The following is a 21,822-nucleotide window of genomic DNA, read 5'->3' as shown; positions in this document are numbered from 1 at the left end:
AGCAGGAAGAGTAACGATAGATGCCAGTTTAGAACTGAGCCTCCTCAAGCCAGCAAAATCTGCACAGAAAAGCATTTCTTTGCAAGGTCCTATGACAAAAAAGAATATCATGCTCCAATAGCTATTATTGAGCTCGAAGCTTGTAGAAGAGAAAAGCTATGAGAAAACCAGAAATTTGCTGTATAATCAAGTACTGAAAACTGTAACTCACCTAGCAAGCTGCCATTGGGAGTCTAAATAAAAGTGCAATGGTTCAATCCGGTCATTATAGGAAAAATGGAAACGCTTGGGTAGCAGCTCTTTCATATAAGCTTTGAAAGGCTGGTTTGGTTCTATGCACTGAAATGTTAAAAGTAAAATATAAATTGCACATTTCACCAAACTTTTGCTTATGTCATGCACAGTTCTCTTAAAGCACTTCAGATGCAAAATCTGCAGTAACTTCCACTAAGCACAATGGGACTCCAACAGCCTGGAAGTCATATGGTCTGGAAAATAAATATTAACTATTTAAATTAAAAAATACTTAATTATTTTGCATTCAATACTTATTAGAAGAATATTTATATAGGATTGTGGACATAATTTTTTTCTTACAGCCTACAACTGTACAGAACCAAGTGGTACTGCTTAGAAGTAATAAATAATTATACTGAGACTTGAACATCATGATACTTTCACAAGTGGTAGGAGACAATCCAGAGCAATAATTCTACAGCTCTGTAATACAGAAAGTAACAGACATTCAAAGGGGTTTAAGATTGAGGCCACTCAGGAACAACAGGTTTTTCCACCACTCAAGATCCATTCACGATTTAAGCAAAGCAATAAAAAAACCCACCCCCAAAAAACAGACCAAAAAACCTCTCTGTTGTAATATTGGAAATTTTGAATACTTAAGTCACCTACACAACAAGCACAGCTCACACTGACAGCAGTGTTTGCACAACTCAGAGGCAAACACTGTGGTGCAGAGATGAGAACAGAAGCCAAGTACAGAGCAGAAAAGTAAATTCCTTAATCTGGAACTGATAACAATCAATCTCTCTCTCTCTCAAAGCTCTTTATCAAAAAAGCATGAGGAAGAAAATCTTATGCTTGTCCAGGAAATGGAGCTGAGCTTTACACTGACTTGGCCCTTGGCCAGCATAGTCCAGGTATGCTAGTTCTCCTGTTTGAAGAGCAACACGATAGTGCAATAAAAGTGTCAGTGAAAAGAAATAAACATAAAGCCTTAGTTAATGCACAACCATAGATTGCCATATGACACCTTACTCAACTCTGACCTTCCCTTCCCCTGTGTCCAACTACCTTTGCTGCTGTTGTTAAACTGGATAGCATATGGAAGGTCACTGACTCAAAGTGCAGCAAACAGCTGATGCTATAAAATACCTGTGAATGTCAGGAGAAATTAGGCTAGAATAACAGATAAAATTACACTTACTGTGAGGTTTCTGACAATGCCTTCATAATTAACTGGAAGAATCATATGTAAGAATTAGTCACCTAAGTTAAAAAAAATCAAATGTAAAATGAAAGCATTCCCATCACAAAATATTATTAGCTTAATTTCAATAAAATTTCTGGACATTAGAAATTATTTTTCCAGAATGAAAATTACATAGGGCAAAATGGTCACTAAACTGTCATGTTACTGCTTCTATAAAATTTTAGTTGAGCATCTCCTCCCCTCGCTTACTTATAGTTGAAAATTTTAAAGCTGTAAATATCAACCACAGTTAGAATAATAATCTGAGAAGTAAGTTTTCACAAGAGGCAACTAAATACTGTGCTAATCAAGCTGGATTTCTCCTGCTTGTTAATAAACTTCTAGGGAAAAAGAAACAAACAGAACTATCAGGACAGCAGTTTTATCTAGCAAGCATACTCAGCAAGATACCCAAGTGCAAGCTGGCTAAGGTTCAGATCCTTAGACTCAAACCAAAAGGGACCATTACATCATTTAGTTTGACATTTTGTATAACATGGGCCCATTACATTTCACACAGTTACTCTGTGCCAAGTCTGATATCCAATTTTGGCTAAAGTACATAAAGGATTACACTGGCTAGGGAACCATTAATAATTCCTGCATAGGTATATGCAATGCTACAGAGGCAGCTGTGATATTTCCTGAAAACATTGCATGTGTCAAAACCAGCAGATCCTCTGCTTTTCTTTTGCCTGAACTTGTTTCTCCAGGAAGAACCTGGAAATGGCATTTGACTCCCATATTCTCCAAGGAAACATTTAAAAGAGTTTGGAATAGCATCAAGCAATGAAGTAAACAGGACTTAAAGGTCACTGGGGTTGAGGTCTAGAAGTTTTAAACTTCATGGAGAACAATAATCTAGATAGAAAAAAAAACACCAAAACAATCTATGGAACATGAAGGACATGCCTGCATTCAACATGGAAAAGTATAAAAAACTGTAGGTATTAAGTGTTCATCTAATTTGAGACTGCATAATGAATCAATGTTTAAAATTGGTAAGCATTCATGATTTTTATGTAGGTGTATTATTTATCCTTATTTGCAGTTTACTCAACTGCTGTCAGGCCATTAGGCCATTTTTTTTTAATAACTAAAAATTAGATTATAATACCTCTAAACTAAATGTAAAGATAGCAACAATCTAACACTCCTTTAAGAGAGAAATATAGCAAATTTATATATAAACTAGTCAGTCAGAAAAAGAGGTGAAAAACAAGGGAGGAATTTTTAGGCTGTCTTGAGCACCAAAGATCCAATTCCAGGGAATGCCATTTACAAGACAAGAGCATCTGCAGTTGGTGACTGAGGCAGCCTGCAAAAGCAATCTGTAGGATTCAAACACATTTCCAGATCTGCAAAGTCAAACCGTGTTTAGAAACACAGATGCACTATTTCCTCTTTTTCATTATCCAGGTTATCCCTAGCTGACCTTCACTCAGGTTTACTAATGGCATACATGGATCCTAAGTTTGTATTCACAAAGTACAAAAAGGTATAACTAAGTAACAAAAATTAGTTTAGCAATTACATACAAGAGAAATACTCATCTGGAACATTATTAGGTCTTAAGCGAGCTGCAGGACCAGGTACTACTATAAAATCTTCAACATTGTCCAGATAGCTGCTCAGATAGGCTGTTTTCCTGCAGCTCCCTGCTTCCATACCTGAAAAAGGAAATACATTTTATTTCAAATTAGGAATATCAATATAGAGTAGCCTTGCTGAGGACACATGAAACTTAGGTTGTAGAAGTCAGAAATATAATTTCTTAGGTCTTTTTATCAGCAAGTCCCAAGACACCTGATCCAGAGAGACCACAATACTCATGTATGCAATATAAAATATTACACAGATACACACAATCAGCCATTTCCTCAGCTAAGAAAGACATTCCAATTGCATAGACAGACTAATTTTCTTCTCTGAAGGGAAAGCCTAAGAACAGTAGCAATGGTCAGACTAAATTTTCCTTTAGCTCAATATCCTACCTAGCAATGTTCAGTAACATGTCTAGAGAAATAACCAACAAGCACAGCAGTGGATTGATCTTCCTCCCAGTGTTCCTTATCAGTTTCCAAGTCAAAGAGACTTTGAGTTGCATATTGCATTTCAACTCTTACTTTTAATTATGCTTGAGAAATTTACCCACCCCATTAATTTCATTAACATTTTCTGAACCTGTATGGATATTTGGCTTGAATCATTCCTAGTGTTAACAAGTTCTGCAAGTCAATTTTGTGCTGCATGGAAGTGTGGTTATATTTTGTTTGCGAGGAAAAAAAAGCAGAAATAAAAATTGCTAAAATACATAAATTATAGAAATAATTCCAGAAATATTACAGAAATAAATCAAAGTTTCACATTCACAGCCTTCAGATATTTGATAAGGGAACAGATAACTGAAAGGAATATACAGCTTCTATTTCCTATTCTTTAGCAATTCACAAACTACTGCTGTGTAGTGTAGGTAAAGACAGAATAAAATGAAAGAGTTTTTTACAATTCATGGCTTTTGTTCTATTTCTTTAATCAGCTGGTAATGATCACAAGAGAAAAGAGGGATAAAATACGAAAAATACGTAATCCCTGCCTATATTCTCCACTTCTTCCCTCCTTTACCCCTCATAAAATAGTCTGATCTCACCTACACTGATCCTCTCTAACACCATCTTCATATTAAAAAACATAATTTCTAGGTATTATCTGCTTCGTTAATCTTGCCAGAAACATACAGGTGTAAACACAGAATATTACTTTATAAAAGTAGCTTTCAAAATTCTGATATATTTTATAAAATCAAATTTACCATGATCTGATATAATGAGAATGTTCAGGCATTTATGCAAGTTAATTTGCTTGAGACCATCCATCAGCATCCCTACTATGTTGTCCACTCTCTGCAATGCCTTAATGACCTGCAGGACAAAAACAGCATTGTAAAGGAAGTGTTAATCAGTTCAGTTAAAAATCAGAATTTATTTCTAGGGAGAGTTAAACTGTCACAGTATATGCTGATTAAAAACTAAAATGCTCTTCTTATAGACCACTCAAGGCTAGATGCAGGACAGACAAATGAAGGCTACAGGGGACCTAAAACTGGGCAGCAACCCCCAAACTTGTGACAGGTAGCACATATAGTGCACCCTAAGAGGAGCAACTGTGAGGACAGGAGACTTACAGTACTCTCAATACCCCATTAAACTTGCTTTTTGTCTGCTTCTCTCAGTTATATGTCCTTTGGATGCATAGTCTTTACATCTGCTGAGATTGGACTCAACAGATACACCTATATGGCTAAATAAAAATGGGAGCCAGCAGACTGCCCAGCACCAGCACTGCTCAGGGCTACCTCCACCTACAGAAAACTGGCTGTATCTACACTATTGAGCCCTTCACCCCACACTGTACTAAGACAGAGCTATACATTTTAACATATTATTTGGGACCTATAAGAAAGTTGGGGAGGAACTTTTTATAAGGACATGTAGCAATAGGACAGGTGGTAACTGCTTTAAATGGGAAAACGGGAGATTAGGAGGAAATTGTTCACTATGAGGGTGGTGAGACACTGGCACAGATGCCCAGGGAAGTTGCCCCTTCCTAGAAGAGTTCAAGGACAAGTTGGATGGAGCTCTGAGCAACCTGATCTAGTGGGAGGTGTCCCTGCCCATGCAGGAGTGATGGATCTAGATGATCATTAAGTTTCCTTTTGACCTAAACCATTCTATGATTCTATTTTTTCACTCTAAGACATTCAAAACAAAAAGCAAACCAAACAAAAAACAAAACACAAAACAACAAAAAAACACCCCCACCACCACCAAAAACAAACAAACAAAAAAACCCACCACAACACCCAGATTATAGCCAGTGAGACTGGTTTTCAAGTATAAAATTGAGGACATTTGTTGCATTACCAAGAGCACAACCAAGCACAGCAGAGAATGCCTACGGGTGCAGATGCTGATGAGTATACCAGAGGTTCAAAGTAAACAGAAGAAGCCAAGCCTGCAGCACTCTTCCTCAAAACCCCTGTTGATAGAGACCCTGGAGCAAACTGTTCTTGAGATTGTGACTGATTATTACTCTCAGAGCAAACTAGTTTAAAGGGACTGAAAAAGCCAAAGAATAAACTACTAGTCTAGCACTGTTGATCATCAGGGATCTGGCCCTGAAACCCACTTAGGTAGGAACAGCCATTGGGGCTGTTTTGAATACTTGCCAAGTAAACAAAATAGAAAAGTATATTTAAATTAAGTAATTCTGTTACCTCATTGAACTGCTTGTGTAAGTTGCCTTCCTTTGTGTGAACAAACAAAATACTGCTAGGGAGACTAGATACAAACCCTCAGGGTCTTTCTCTCCAGAGAATTCCTGATACACAGTACTTAAGATCCACTGACTAACAGAAGAAAAGGATAACCAATTTAAACATGTCTCCCATAGTGCAGTTCCAATGAGCTGTCTGCTAATTCACTGGGCATTTACAGTCATCTCACAGTTCCTTACAAGAGCAGCAACTGCCCACACCACAAGAAAAACTGGCTGGAGCTTTTTGCTGTTGTCACCATTGAGGTTACATATTTAGTTAAGGATGCTCAAACTTCCTGACCATTCTAGATGGGAGGATTTTAAGATGTCTTGATTTTCCAAGAGCTTTTTCATATGCATTGTTCACTTTGTTTTGTTAAAATATAAAGCTATTTAGTACTTTTGAAAACAGTAGTATTCCCAAAGACCTCATATTTACACAACAGGTGCACCACAAACTGATAGGGTGACTGTCCCTTTTATCACCTCCTTTACAAGAAGGCATAAAATCTAACTGCAGGGAGATAAGACCAATATTCATCTAACCTTTGCACAGAGACTGGGGGAAATTAAATTACACTTATAACATGAATACTTAACCACCAAAACTCAGACCACTGCTATAAAAATCTCTGCTCTTGTCAGATCAAAAGCATATACACTTTCTGTCCACCTTCCTGCCCCCTAAGATCAACATTAAAATGCAACAGAAGTAGATAAAAGAACACGCAAGACGTATCCAAAAATGCTTTTGCAATTTAGAAGTTTTTGGGAAAAAAAAATAGGCTTACTAAATAGACTGTTTATTACATGCTTTATATCAATGTTAATTATGGATGGGGTCTCTATTCAATTATTTTTTTTTCCCAGTAAGCCCACTGAACATGATCTTGGTTAATCTAACATGAATTAAGGAAGCTGATTAGAGTCAGAGCAAAGCTTTATATTAAAGAAAAAAAATTAAGAAACTACAAAACTACTTACTCCGCTGCTTACTGGTCCAAACTTATGGCCTGAGGAATCTGGTTCTTCTAAATACAGAGTGTAAAAGTGTGGTCTATATCAAACAGTACCAGAAATGTAATATTTTACATACAAGTTGAGACAGTTTCAAGAGATTACATTTCAAAAATGGATATCAAATATTGGAAATAATGTCACTCAGATGAAAGACATTAAAGGGAAATAAAGAAATGTATCTTAATAAAAAAGGTTTCAGTCACAGAAACAGGCTTGCCTTAAATTAGATTTTAACATTGGTAGAATAATGAATAACATGTAAGATTGTAAATACGAGTTCTGTTTGAAACTAAGTAATTAATTGCAACACCACTCTAACAGGAACTTACTCTTGTAGCTGTACACTTACCTTTCCTCTTCAGGTAACTGCAGCCAGCGAAGAACTGTTACCACCCTTTCTTCAAAAGGGATTGAGCTGCAGCAGAACAAGACATGATCATACATGATAAAACCATGTATTTCCAAGAGCTAAAGAATTTTAATCACACATTACAATATCAATATACTTCAGCAGAGAAAACTGAATTCAATTGGAGGTCATTAATGGCTATTTAGCAGGATGCAAGTTAATCTATACTAATTGCCTGTGACTCTACAGGAGTTAATGACCAGATCTAAAGCTCCCTTGAATACTGTCTCCTTTGATGGCAATGTGAGTAGGATAAAGCTCCCACTAATGCTTGTGTTATACAAAGAGAAACAAGTGACTTCAAGGAGCAAAATCATGTGCAGGTTTTTATTCCTGAATTATGTTTTGAAAAAGTTTTGGTTTGTGGCTATTTTTCTTAAAGGTTTAAACAGCTTGAATACAATTTCTCATACGATATCACAAAGTGGATGCTCTATATCCTGAAGTAGACCAAAAAAAAATATGTTGACCTGTAACAACATGAGGCACCCTGGAAGTTATTAATTTATCTACTTAACACACAAGTTCAAGTAACAATGTAGAAGTTCCTAGAAAAAAAATATGTAAGTAGTAAATGGTGGATCAGAATTTCTCTGCCATATGAAGGGTTTAGGAAGAGAAAATTATCCTAGGGTGACAGAAATTAAAAGCCTGATTTCTTGGGCAAGATTTGAGATTATTCAGTAAGTGGTGATACACAGATTTATGTTGAATTTTCATTTTGCAGGAAATGTTTAATTGCAGTGAAGAGCAATCACTAATGTATGATGCCCTGATGTGAAATGTTTTCAAAATTTGGAATTAAAATAATTTTACATTGGAACAATTTACTGCAGTCAACAGTAGAAGTTTTGTTTTCATGGAGAATACCATTTTAAGATCTGATCCATTCACTGTATGAGGGGTGTCAATTGAATAACTCTAAACACACCCACAAAAGATTTTATAAATAGAAAATCACTAAAGCTTCAAAGCTGGCTGCTCTGAAAGCTGATTTTTCCACACGTTTCCTGTAAAACCTTTGCTGAGGAACAATAAAGTGATTAGGCAAAGGTTTTTTACATTATACTGAAACAAAGTAAATTAGATCACATCTTTTTTCATGTTAGGTTCAACTAGTTAGAAAAGCAGGGAAAAAAAATTATATAATATCTGGTGTCTGTCCCATTGCAAAAGATAAAGTAAAATATTCATCCAAGACACAGGAGTGTACATACCCATTGTAGTTTTCATACAGGTTCGGAAATGTTCCATTAACTGCTGCATCTGACCCAGGCCAAAAGAATGTACCTGCTTTCAGACCCTGATAGATAGCTGTTAGCCAGATCTGCAGGAGAACAATCATCATCATTAGTGCAGCTCACAGTTAGCTGAGTAACCACCAGATTCACCACCACCCCACCAGCTCTGCACCTTTCAGCAAGCTGAAAATCAAAACACATAAGCAAAGTACTCCCAACAGTCAACCTTGCATGTCATGGCTCTCTGCAGTCCAGATGCACCTTGTAGCCAAATTCCTTATGACAAACACTTGGAACACTTCTGCTGCTACAGCAGTGGGAACCAGGACAGAAGTAGGAACCATTAGCTCCCATGGAGGTGCAGTAACACAGTGGCAGAACCATGGCTGAACATCAGGAAAGGGAAATGTCCAAATAACAGTGAAGCAAGAAGGGCTGGGAACATCCCAAGAACCTATGCCCCACATGCTTTGAAATACAGGACCACGAGTTTGGTCAACTCTGGGTTCTACTGCTGATTTAATGATTTGCAGATTTCTGTCTGCCATTTGTGTTTTCCTGCCCAACTTTTACACCACTTTCTTCCCAGTGGCCAGTAAAGTCTACACTTGTCTGTTCTCTCCTTCAAAAAAGAAAAAAGAAATTGGTCTTCCCTGCACTACTAAGTAGTTACATCTCTTCCTTTGCCATTCCTTAAGCTAGCACTCAACACGGCCTTTCCCATGCCACTTAATTTTGATGGCAGTCTCAGCAGATGTGCCATAGCTGTATGACTGAATTGAGACGTTTTCTTTTAAAACCACAACCTTAGACTTAGTAGCAATTTGGTCATACCTCTAATATTGCTTATTACTACAACTAACCAGGTTGTTGATTTCCTCAGAGAAGCTAACTGCAAGCCCACTTCAGATTAAAAACAGAACAAAATCTGGTATCTTTATTAGTTATTTTCAGATTGTTTTCTCCTTAGAGAAAATTCCCTGAAGTTGAACAAACTCTGCTGCACTCTGTTTCATCTGTCATTTTGCAGCTCCAGTACAGCAATTTCCAATCGTGCTGAGTAATGCTTCTTGGCTGACTTAGAAGTACCCTCTGTACTCTTTCAACATCACTATGCATCCAAGTGATATTAAGTAACATAACAACAGGCTGATGTACATTCTCAGCAGTGTATTAATACTTACAGGCTGTCCTTGGTACCACTGTGGATTAAACTTCTCTTCACTTCTAAGGGTGAATGATGCATTTCTTTTGGGGTCATACATCTTGTTATCAATTATACCATGAGACTCAGGATACAGTCCCTGCAATTTAGAGTATACCTTGTTTCAATGTCATAAAGAACTTTCCAGCTACACAAACAGATGTCCCATAGACAAATTAATTTGTCCCTTAGACAAGTGAGTAATCTGTGTGACTTTTACTCCACCTCAAGACCCAGATTTAACAGCATCACCTACCATTGTTACCAAGCTCTACCTTCCAATTCTTAATTGCTTCTCAGTGAGATTAATATAGGCAAGTAATTTGCTCTGGGATCAAATTGAAAGACACTGTTTCAGTTCAGACAGCTATTGTATCTTTAGTACTGATGACAACAATTACCTATGCTGGACCTTCATCACCAAAACCCAGGGATTTCAAAGAAGAATTTCGTATCAGCAGGTGGAAGCTCTAGTTGGAGACAACCATGACAAGCAGTGAACAAACTGCTCAGAGGTAACAGCTGTCAGGTAGTTTTAACAGACTGAGCTCTGCCTTCAAGCAGACTAGCTCCTTTCTACATTAAAGTATATAACACCACCACCATTAGACTCTGATAAACATCAGGGTCTGCTACTTTTCATAAGAACAGGGAGCTGAGACAAAGCTCTAGGCTGTATTTAGGGACACTCACACAGCTGAAGGGCATGATTCATGACTCTTAGGTGTATAATCATGGATATTTGAGAGGATTGCACATTAAACATATCATTCCTGAATCTGTGCTCCTCGCTTTGCAAAAGACAGTCTAAATCACCTGTGAAGAAAGAAAGAAGGTGCAGATCCTCGAGTATTTGATTGAATTTTAGTTCTGACATGATGAATTTAAGAAGGATCTGGATTCCAACCCTGCGTTTAGTGTTGAAAACCTCTGGTTTTCTTCTTCCTCCTATATGTAGGAGCTAATATATTTACAAGATCAGCTTTCTGACCTTCCAATCCAGGTTTGGATAGAGCTCATCACACAATCAACATCAATGAGATGTTCAAACCTTTCCTTTAATACACTCGGAATTCTTGCAGCTAGTCCTGGAAGGATTGCATTACTTAACTATATTAGATCTGACCACTTAGCTGCAGTGTTAGATAATGACTATTCATCTAAATTAGATAAAGACTGTAACATATACATTTTCACACTTTGAAGGGAGACCTTATTATTTTTATAATCCATCAAAGAGATATACTACTCCCTTGGAGAAAATTCAGTAATGAGCAGACTCTTCAGCAGTGGAAATAAAATATACAGGAAATTCTTACTGTGACAATTGAATAATGATTGGGAAAGGTTTTTGAAGGATACACTGGTGTCATACTGGAAGTGTATGTTCCACATTTCTCTAGAAGGAGAAAAAGAAAATCAGGAAAATTACAGAAATAAAAACACATGTATGTTTCTCCTATGAAGGTATATGCCTATTAAAAAAACCACAAAAAATATAAAAACCAAAATATATTTCTAGAAAGTTTTAATTCTTAAAAATCTCTTACCATGTTCATTTACAAACTGACTAAATGGCAATTAATACAAGTGTTATTTATTCCTAATGACTGACTTCAACGGTCACATGAGCAAATCACACAGTCCCTATGAAAAGCATGCATAGATAAGAATGATTGAACAAAGAAACCACACCCTCCAAAGCTGGTGTGTGCAGTAAGAGAAGTCTGCAGCTTGAGTCCAAATAGCTACTTCACCCTGAGGGCTCCCAGAGATGAAGTGGCCACTGGTACATTGCTGCCCTGGCTCTCGCAGTCACCTGTCAAATCATTATTTATTCTGCAGTCTCCTTTTTGTTTGTGGGCTTTTTGTTTGCTTTAAAATAAAAATAAGAACTATTATGGGATAATCCTCAAAGTTTCCTTTGTCTTGATCTAACAATCACAGGTTTTTAAGGATATTAGTCCACAGTATTTGCCAGTATGAAGAGTCACTAGCCAGGTCAACACATTTAAGCAAACCTTACATAAGTGCCTAAATTTCCACAGGCAAATGTAGTGCCCCTGATTTTCAGAAAGAAGAACAAAAAGAATCCTCATTAATGACTTCAAAACTACTATGTGATAAGCCAAATAACTTCAATTTATTCTAAAGAGCCAAAAACAATGACCCAATAAAGACCACCACTGGTACATCTTCATTGTATGAATAAAATAGAAATGTAAGGTTTGATAACATGAAAAGTGTTGCATTGAGGCACTTTGAACTCATTGGACGGGGACTTTGGATTAGATCTCAGTTGAAATATTAACTTGAGCTAACTGAGACAAAAAGCAACCAAGCCAGAAAAATAAATCCTCAAGTTACACATCCTCTCCTACATTTTTAAACCTGTACTAACAAGTCATTACTTGTACCTTTTTTGGTACTGCAACATATTTGACACATTTCAACCAAATCTCTTGTTGAGGCTGTTTTCCAAAATCTTAGGTTTTTGCTGGGGGTGGGAGGGGAGGTTGGGGTTGTTTTGTTTTTAAAATAAGAGTAAGATACACTTTAAAAGTTTTGTTTTGCCAAAAATTCTAAAGGCTTTTTGCTGGGACTTTCCATGCAAGTTATCTGTCTTCTTTTTGGCTTGTTGCCTTAAAGACAAATTAAAACAAAAGGAGGATTTAATATTATGGTATCACAGCATAGAAGCATGGGAAAATGTCTTCTCTGAACTCCATATACACACACGATATCTAGTCCTGGTTAACAGAACTAGACAATGGGAATATTTATTGAATGCTATGCTTGTCATCAAGTGTTTTAGAGGAAAATCCAGGGATTTAGAACAGTTCTAATTTAACAAAGAAATGGGTAGTCTGATAAGCTACTTAACATGAATAATTGTTCACTGCTCTGTAAAAGCAGTCATGCCAAACTGTCTCCTTTTGAGCATTTACTAGCCCTGTAAATGTATAACTGTGAATTCAAAAGGATTCAATGCAATTTTTCTAGCAATAGTCAAGTAATTTATCCATTTTAGTTACTTGTCTACTACAGAGCAATAGACTTCATTACCCTTTCCAGGATAGCTAAATACTGGAGCACTATTTACATAGTCATAGAAATTTTAATCTACACAATACAACTGCCTTCACCATTTTCAGTGCCTAAACACACAGGACACGCAGCACATGGAGATCTGAAGCCACAACCCTTAGAGCGTCATGTGATACACAATCCAGTGGCACCAGTTTTCATTCATGAGCTATAACTGCTCAAGTAACAGTGAAATTGTCTCAAATGCCTCATTTTATTCCAACGTGGAACAAAAAGAAAAAAGTTAAAACCTCAAGTACATCTGCGAATTGTTATCCTCCTAGAACAGCTCAAGTTGCAACAACCACTGTGCAAAAAGCAAGTACTTTTACTGATTTATTTTTAGTCAAACTGAAACCAGTCACCCCAGGTAGTAATTTATGAATGACAAGAAGATTGGCGTATTTTTCAGACAAGAAATGCCATCAGTTCTTTACTGACCACAGCCAAAATAGAGAGGGAAAGTAACTAAAGTTACTTAGACACTGCAAAGTAAAGTAAGACACTATAAAAGCTAGGAGGAAAAAAAATATGTAATTATGAGGCTCTCATTTCTTCTGAAAATGTTTGTTAAATGAGGTTCTCAGATTCAGCACACTTCTACCAGCCCTTCTGTACCATGTGCTCCTAATCTCTTCCTTCTCTATCTTCTTTTTCAAATATCATCAAATGCTTTCTACCTTGCTTTCCATTTTCCAGAGCCATTTACCTAAATATGAGACAATGTGCAAGATACAGTAAAAAGCGGGTCTCCTACTATTTTTAAGAAATAAGTAAGCTAACAGCAAAAGCCACCCACCTCCTAAATACAGCAAGGGTTACTTAATTTTTAATGTTTCACTGAAAACTCAGAAGGCCCTTTACTCATACCCTCTCCTCTCTCTGCCTTTCCATCCTCCCACACCTCCAGTTCTCTGGGCACAGCTGTTTAGGGCAACAACTTCCATTCTAATGGAAGAAGAGTGAGGATTTTAACAAGTCTAACTGTATGGGTTTTTCAGGTAAGATGTCATGATTATTACTTAGACAAAGAAAATACTCACGTAATTTGCTAATAACAGGTAGAAGTTCACCCCAGGTCTGCAAATATTCTGCTCTGAAGCCATCCAGTGAAAACAGTAACACTGGAGACTTGGTAAATCTGAACAAACAGAAATTGAAGTATTAAAAGACAGTCTCTGAGAAATAATTGTCTATCACTTATTTCAAGAACATTTCCCCCAAATCACAAGAATATTCATTCATCATGGGACTATAAACCAGGCCAAGGAAGTAAGTCTCCCTAAGCAGGAAGGTTAGCAGACTGGCACCACGGGGAGCAGACCAGCCATCTGGTCCCTCTGTCCACTGGCTGAGGATTGCAGTAGGGCATGCACAGGGAAATCATGACAAGGCCATAAATTAAAGACCCATAAAATAAAGAACAATGCTCAGGTAATCCATCTGGTGGGCTTGGTACTCATTATCTTTAAATCAGGCCCAGTTCGTCCAATCCCAGGGTAAGAGCAGGGAAGGAAAAAAGGCAACATGAAGCCATGGCTTTCCATTACTCACTTTGCTCCTGAATAACTTGCAATCTAGCTGAAAAAGATTAATTTATCTTTTTACATATACAGTGAACAAAACTAATAAAGTCTAATGTGCAGGATTTGTTAATCAGCAACTGTAAGACTTGTTTTCCTTAATCTTTTAAAGATTATTTAACCAAGAAAAACTTGGTTACTGCACCAGAAGTACTACTAATTTCCAAACTGAAAAATGAGGCTTTACAACTAGAACACTAACAGTATTTCTGCTTGGAACTTGATGGATAAATTCAGGAACTGATTTCACTGGAACTATCCAAAACAAGTTCTCACCTTCCAGTCTCCACAGGACCTATGTTTTCCAACCTTTACTGTTCCAAACTTAAGCCCTATTCAAACAATTTCTCTCCAACTGTAAGTACTTAAAACATTACATCACAGATGGGAATAGTCATTAGTAACTTCTTTGAAGAAAAAAAATCTTATGTTTGACCTTCGTAGCCTGGTTGGGGTTTTTTTAATATTATTTATATAATACCATATTTTGAAAATCTTAGAAGGGAACAAAAACCTAATTATTTTCAAAACAAGACACAAGTCCTTTGGCAGAATAGTGTAGGAAAACTTAATGTACTACCTCTGTCTATATTACAAGTATTTTTTGCACTGCAGATATCATCTTTGCAACTTTTGCAAATACCTTCTCTGCCCCCCCCCACAAACTGGCTCCCTCCAATGCAGTGGTTTAAACACCTTCACTGCAAAGTTTCCTGCAATAAAATACGAGCTTTGAGGCAAAAACTGTTCAATATTACTTACCAACAAATCTAACTAAAACCCCAAAAAACCAAAAAAACAACCAACCCAAAATTAAAACAACTCTTTAGAAAGGGGCTTTACGCAACTGCTTCTGGTTTGGCATTTACAAGTAAACCAACTGCTAAGTACATGTTTTGGTTGTCTGCAAATCCAGCGACTGACCCTCTCACACATGTAAAATTAAACTTGGCAAAAGAGACCATTGCCACAAGTAGGGAGACTGAACACTTCACTTCTCACTATACTCTACACATACTGAAACTCATATTTTTAAGTGATCTGCCCTGTGCTCAGAGAAGGAAAGCATGACAGACCATGTTAAACTGCATTCTTTTTGGAACAGGTCCAGTAAAATCCCCAAATTGACCTCAGTTCTGAGATATATCAACCATTTCCATGACTTTTACCTGTCAGTAGCCAAGGTTACACTTGCTACTTCAAAACTGTGCTACCATTAGGAAGCAAGCCTGGGAGGTTTAAATTTTGTCCCTGCCAGTGATTCATGCTCAATGTGTCCAAACATTATGAAGAGGGTGTTTCACAGCTCTTGGATAAATACATATGCCACAGTCACATCCTGACTCCAAACTGAAGGAAATGCAGTGGTAATTATCCCTTCCTATAAACTGGCTTCTATGGAAACATAACGCAGGCAACATAGGCTTGCTGTGGTCTAGTAGGTTCACCATTCTAGATTACTGAGGGCCCAGAACTGTAGACTACACTGCCAAGCCAACCTGTCTCACCACAGGCAAGTTAGACCACAATCTAAGGAAAAAAATAGAAGGGAAAAAAAAAGCAGTCCCCTTGAAAAGTTAAACATATTACATAGAAAACTTCCTATCCCACACAAAGGCATACACTACTGCCAATAAACAGTCATAAAAAGCATAGGAAGTCAAGTTTTCTTTTCCACTAAATTTCCATAAAGCCTCAACAGGAGGCACAATGGCAATCGTCAAATATACAGGAGATCTGCAAAGATGGAAAGGAATCAGTGGCTCTTCCAGCTCAATGAAGATAAAACACACAGTAATAGGCTTACTGTACAGCAAAAGATATGAAGACATCAGGAAAACCATCACTAGGATAAAGTGCTTAACTAGGTTTGAATTCTCAGAGAATTATTTCACTCCTAGAACAGTAGGATGGACTAGATAACTCCTAAAATCTTATAGCCTGTTAAATTTATAACCCTATTAAATAACATAGAACCTAATATTGGAAAAAAAAATAGGTGTGTATGTACTTCCTTTTAAGCATTTGATCAGATCAGATTACAGAAATCAGTGGAATTTCTCAGATCAGGCACCTCACTGAACCCTGCATTGCCTTTTGTCTATTCTGCACCACAAGAACAAACCCGATTAAAACCAAAACAGAATAAAATCAGCAATTTGAACCCACAAAACATTCTGCCTTAATAGGCAGAGAGACAGAATCAATATCCTGAGGCCTCAAAATGAGCACTGAGCTACAGCCACCTCCACTCCTGCCTACCTCACCATAGGAAGAAGTGGACTGTTTAGAGAGTTACTAGTTTTGGGAGAGGCTTGTGTGCTAATAGTCTGAGATGAGCTTTCAGTCAACACTGTTTGATTCAACTCTGACCACACATCACCCTTTCCTGGGCTGGGTGTTATTGCAACATTTCTAGTTTTTCCAGGATTAAAACAATTTTAGTAGAGTACCTATCCCTTTCATGCACTGAACAACAAACAAAAACCCTAAAAACAAGTTCATCAACAGGAGTTGGCATTTATGCCACTAACTTTGACTGTGTGTACAAAGCTCCTGCTTGTTTATCCACCCCCTGGGGGTAACCCTCCCTAATCTTACATTAGGGAGACCAGCATGTCAGAGTGAGTTCCCAGCACACAGTCCTGAATGACACTAGGCCTCAGGACAGAAGTTAATGACAAAAGCCTCCTGAACTGCCTAGTTACTGCCCTTCTACATGGGGGTCTTGGACTCCAGTCAGGAGAGAAGCACTAATTCCTATCTTGAGAAAGGTTCTGAAGTGTCAGTCTATGCTATTGAATCAGAATTGTGAATCAGAATGAAAAGTACTAATTTGGTATAAAAATATTGCAAAAGGAAATGTATTTTGGTGGACAGTATTGTAACTCCAATGAATAAATACAGGATAATTTAAATAACCTAAGTTAAAATAATGACATAAGAACAAAATGAAATGTTTTTACTTTACTAGAAATATCCCCACCACACTGTAATTTCTTTTGATTTTTTGACAATTTTCAGACATGAACATAACTGAATTCAACTCATCCCCACAACACATCTACAAGCCGTTTTCCTGTGGAACACTTTTCAATTGAGAAAGTTTAAGTCACTTTTAATAACTCCTACATGAAATCATGGTTTGCAGTCAGCTTTAGCTTTAAAGTTAATTTGAAGATCCCACAGCAAAAGCAGTACAAGAAATGTAGGCTTTTTTCCTGGGTGGGAGCCTTGCTGTACTATTTAAGTCTGGGTGCTGACATCATAAACTGCACAAGTCATTCCCCACACAGCATATATATAATTTGCAGGAGCAGGCCCAATGTGAAGCTGAGCCACAGAATACAAGGATCCCAGGGCATTTGACACCTTTTAAATAAAGTAGTTCAGACAGTATGTAAATGCTGCTGTCCTACTGCTGGAGAAACTGGGACAGTGACCTGCCCACATGTTGCAGCTCTGTGGCTGTAACAGGCAAGGAAGTAGAAAAGTCTTCGGAAGTGACCAGGGAGGGAGGCAGTCTTAGGAGCCTGAAATTGGTGGATGGGTCTCAAAACACACGGGACAGTAGATATTGGAGCACATGTAGGACAATAATGAGGCTGATGCAAGCAGAGCTGCCCAGAGCACACACAACTGTGAGAGACAGCAGGGTTCTGGAAGAGGCATGTCTTCCAAGTTAAGGAAGTGCTGGGATACACAAGTGCTGCTGGGACAGAGCAACCTCATGTGTTAGTAAGCACTACCAGATGTTGGCTGAACAGGTGTCCTTCTGGCTGACAGCCACTTTTGCTGTAGATAAGAAAGGCAAGCAGGTCCCAGGAAGGCACAGTGGGCAAAATCATCTCTAAAATGAAATACAAGCAAAGAGCAGAGCTATGCAAATATACAATATCCTCACCCTTTTGGACACTGAGGTTCAGTAATGTCCTCACACTCTTCTTCAACCCAGCTTGCCTCTCCTTAAAACAAATGAGTGCAATTTATTTAAGAGAGTATCTTTTTACTGATAAACACAAGTTTAAGACATCCAGTAAAATGAAAAAAGTCATATTATGGCCTTACTCCTTTGATGCAGAAGGTACTTACCTTTACAAACAGAATTATAATTGACACAGCAATCATTGTTTTCCACACAGTCATCTGAACAGGAACAATGATACTCTGGTCGTCTCTTCTCTCCACACCTGAATTTATTGCAGGTCCATATGTGGGCTAAAAAAAAGATGAGCAAGAAGGACAGCACAAAGATTAATACCAGTGCAAGTGCAGAATTAATAAACAGTGTGAAGATCTGTCTCAGATGTGCTGTCATTGAAAAGAGGTCCTCAGGTATCTCATGAATGCATAAAATTGCAAGCTTTGGCTATTTGGAAAATGCAAACACCCATGGCTAAATAATCCAAATGCACAGCCATCTGAACACAATTATGCAGTATATGGTTATAAATACTTCCTTAAACACAGCAATTTATGTGGGTTTAAGTTGGTAAATGCATACTATAACGAAGCTCCCAAACAACTCCCCCAGAAAAACCCCAAACTTGAGCCTGAATTTGGAATGTCTACAGAACAATGAACAGCAGTTACTTATTCTGACTTGCACTGAAGTCACAATGTATTTTGCCAGTCACCATCAGGCACTCCAGTTTCTTTCAGCACTGCTTAGGCACAAACATCACTTTGACAGAATTTAAGACTACATACATAAATTCAGACCTACTGACTACAGCTTCAGAGCTGTTTTTAGAAGAAATGTATTTTTGTGAATCATATTGATTTTTCCAAACTGAGCATTCTAACACTAATTCTAATGTTGTATCATTTGACAAGACTTTTGTTATCAGTTGTAAACACAACTAGATCCTTTGTAGTCAATGAGAATTACAAATGAATGAATTAGGTAAGTGAATACGTAAGTGAAGGTCTCAACACAGATATGGAAGCCAAATTTAAATCTCTCTACAACTACCTGAAAAGAGGTTGTAGCAAGGTGGGTGTCAGTCTCTTCTCCCAAGTAATAAGCAATAGAACAAGACGAAACGGCACCAGGGAAGGTTTGTATGAGATATCAGGAAAAACTTATTCACTGAAGGGACTGTCAGGCACTGGAACAAGCTGCCCAGGCAAGCAACTGAGTCATCCTTCCTGGAGATATTTAAGACATGTAAATGTGGTGCTTATGGACATGGTTCAGTGGTGAACTTGGCAGTGCTAGCTTAACAGTTGGACTTTATTATCTTAAAGGTCTTTTCCAACCAAAATTATTCTATGATTCTCAATGTTTGAGTAGGGGGCAGTGAGGGATCTTCACACGTGACTAGCAATTAGGAATCCCTAAAAGAATTTACTCTCACTTTCAGGAATACTGACCTTCAGTAACTCCACCAATGTCAGTAGGTCTTTACTTCTGTGAGAAATAGAATCTATTATGCTTCTAGTTACATGATAGTATTTGGAAATTAGAATTTGGTTTTCCATTGATGTTAAGGTCAAATAATTTAAAAAATCCAAGCAATTAATTTCCATTCTTAGTGCTAGGACAGAGTCTCCAGTTTGTTCTTTATTAATTCTTTAAACTGTGGAAGAGTGATATAAGGAAACAAAGTGGAGAGTAAATCCCATGCAACTATTCTGTGAGCAAAAACTTCATGCAGTTTAGAGAACCTTCCAATAACAGTTGAAGCAAAGATCCGAGTTCAGTTAAGTAATTTGGCTTTAAAAGTCAACACTGGAATTTTTAATTTCAGGGTGAGACTACACTGATAAATTTCACAAAAAATTGTAAAGAGGAGTGAGGAGAAAAATACTTAACTGAAAAGAATGCTGCATATGAAGCCTTAAGGCAAAATCAAATTAGAGAAAACAGTAACGTTCTGTCCTTAGTGTTGCTACCCACACAAAAATCTTTCCCTGTAAAATTTCTCCGTGGTACTTTTCACACCTTTGAGCATCTGATCTTTGACAGATCATGAGAACTGCTTCTCACTGTGCAATCATTCTCCATCAGTGCAACCTGTTCTGTCTGCCTGCTTTGTTTCAAAGTCAGCACAACACCCTTGCTTCACACAAGCTGGGAAGTAACAAGGTAGACAGCCAGAGTAGCTGGGTAAGGGGAAAGAGCAGCTTTCACAGAGCTGCTCTGTCCTTCCCCTTTTGCATGCGAGTGATGACAGAAACACACAATATGCAGAATGCACTCCTATTCCTGGCTTGCCTGACAACGTAGGAGTTCTCCAATGCCAGGAACAATGCGCATCACTGTTCTCTCATCCCTACACAAAGAACAAAAGTCTGGCTGAGAACCTGAGTTGCAGTTGTTCCTCATCTTTCCAAGGGGGAGGGCAGCAGCACCATCCTTCACAGCCCCTCCCACCACAGGAGCTATGGGAAAGTCACGCTACTGGCTATGTCAGCTCCTACGTAGTCCAGCTGGGTGAAATACAAGTTCTGTTTATGTACAACAGTTGTACGGGAGCCCTGATGTTTCCACAGAACCACCATCATCCCACTACAACTCCACCCATGGTTGCAACAGAGGGAGTATGAAGAGGGGGAGAACACTGGTTTCAAAACCACCCTGCTGTTCAGCAGCCCCCTTTGCACTCACAGTCACCCTGAAAGAAGTCAGGGGTTAAGGCCACTTGACCACAACAGTACTCATATACACACATCACAGAACAGGAGAGTTTGCTCTTGCAGCTTTTTTCCATCCTTACCTGGTTCTATACATGTTTCCTGGTAATCTAGGCAGCAGTTTCCAAGCTTGACACAATCTCTATCACAGCGGCAGCTTCCAAAGGTCCTTTCAAAGCAACGACCTTTGCAGGTTTTCACTGTAATATTGAATAGTGTTAGATGTCAGTGGCTGAGCCCAAATCAGTCAACATGCAAAATAGATTAATAAGGTCAGCGTCTGGAGTGACTTAGTTTTGATTCCACAGCTTACAGTGTGGCTGCAAAAACAGTGACAACCAAAGGAAAAGTCTCGATCCATCTAAATGTTTAGTTTCTCTTATAGAACAGAAATATTTGTTCATCATTTTGAATAAAGGGTTCTGTTTCGGCAGGGACATTGTGTTTCGTTATTGCCAGAAACAAGTGAAAGAAAAGACAAATTCTAGTTGTGACTGCCTCTGCCTTTTTATATCACCAGAAGATATGTGTGCAGTCATACAGAATATGGAAAATCTCTACTGGGGAAATTCTGAACCTAGTTTTCAATAAGGGTACCCTAAACAGGGAAATGCTTTTGCAGAAAACACTGATCTTTGTTTTCATGTCTGACACTATTGTATGATCTATAAATAATTCAACATTCATTAGAATCCATTGGCTGTGCTTGCAGCTTTCCTATACTCTTGCCCTGTTCATATAAATCAGGCAAACTGAAGAAGTTCCCAGTTCCACATCCTGCTGTACCATGGTTAAGGTACTATCTCAAGACACAAGAAGGGCTGTTCCAAAAC

At 37.9% G+C, this 21,822-nt stretch overlaps 1 protein-coding gene across 1 annotated transcript in view; it reads right to left on the bottom strand.

The window, feature by feature from the left end:
• The window catches only part of ENPP1 (ectonucleotide pyrophosphatase/phosphodiesterase 1), a 46,426-nt gene that overhangs the window by 16,794 nt on the left and 7,810 nt on the right, over positions 1 to 21,822 (bottom strand). The window contains 13 exon segments of the mRNA XM_009999220.1: positions 212 to 339; positions 1,445 to 1,476; positions 3,028 to 3,159; positions 4,302 to 4,410; positions 6,791 to 6,863; positions 7,176 to 7,241; positions 8,453 to 8,562; positions 9,661 to 9,780; positions 11,000 to 11,079; positions 13,811 to 13,908; positions 18,255 to 18,315; positions 18,443 to 18,568; positions 21,073 to 21,189. Of these exon segments, the coding sequence (XP_009997522.1) occupies positions 212 to 339; positions 1,445 to 1,476; positions 3,028 to 3,159; positions 4,302 to 4,410; positions 6,791 to 6,863; positions 7,176 to 7,241; positions 8,453 to 8,562; positions 9,661 to 9,780; positions 11,000 to 11,079; positions 13,811 to 13,908; positions 18,255 to 18,315; positions 18,443 to 18,568; positions 21,073 to 21,189 (1,252 nt within the window).

Source organism: Chaetura pelagica, unplaced genomic scaffold (assembly GCF_000747805.2).
Source record: "Chaetura pelagica isolate M959 unplaced genomic scaffold, ChaPel_1.0 scaffold90, whole genome shotgun sequence".
Lineage (NCBI taxonomy): Eukaryota > Metazoa > Chordata > Aves > Apodiformes > Apodidae > Chaetura > Chaetura pelagica.
This window is presented reverse-complemented; position numbering and strand designations above follow the sequence as displayed.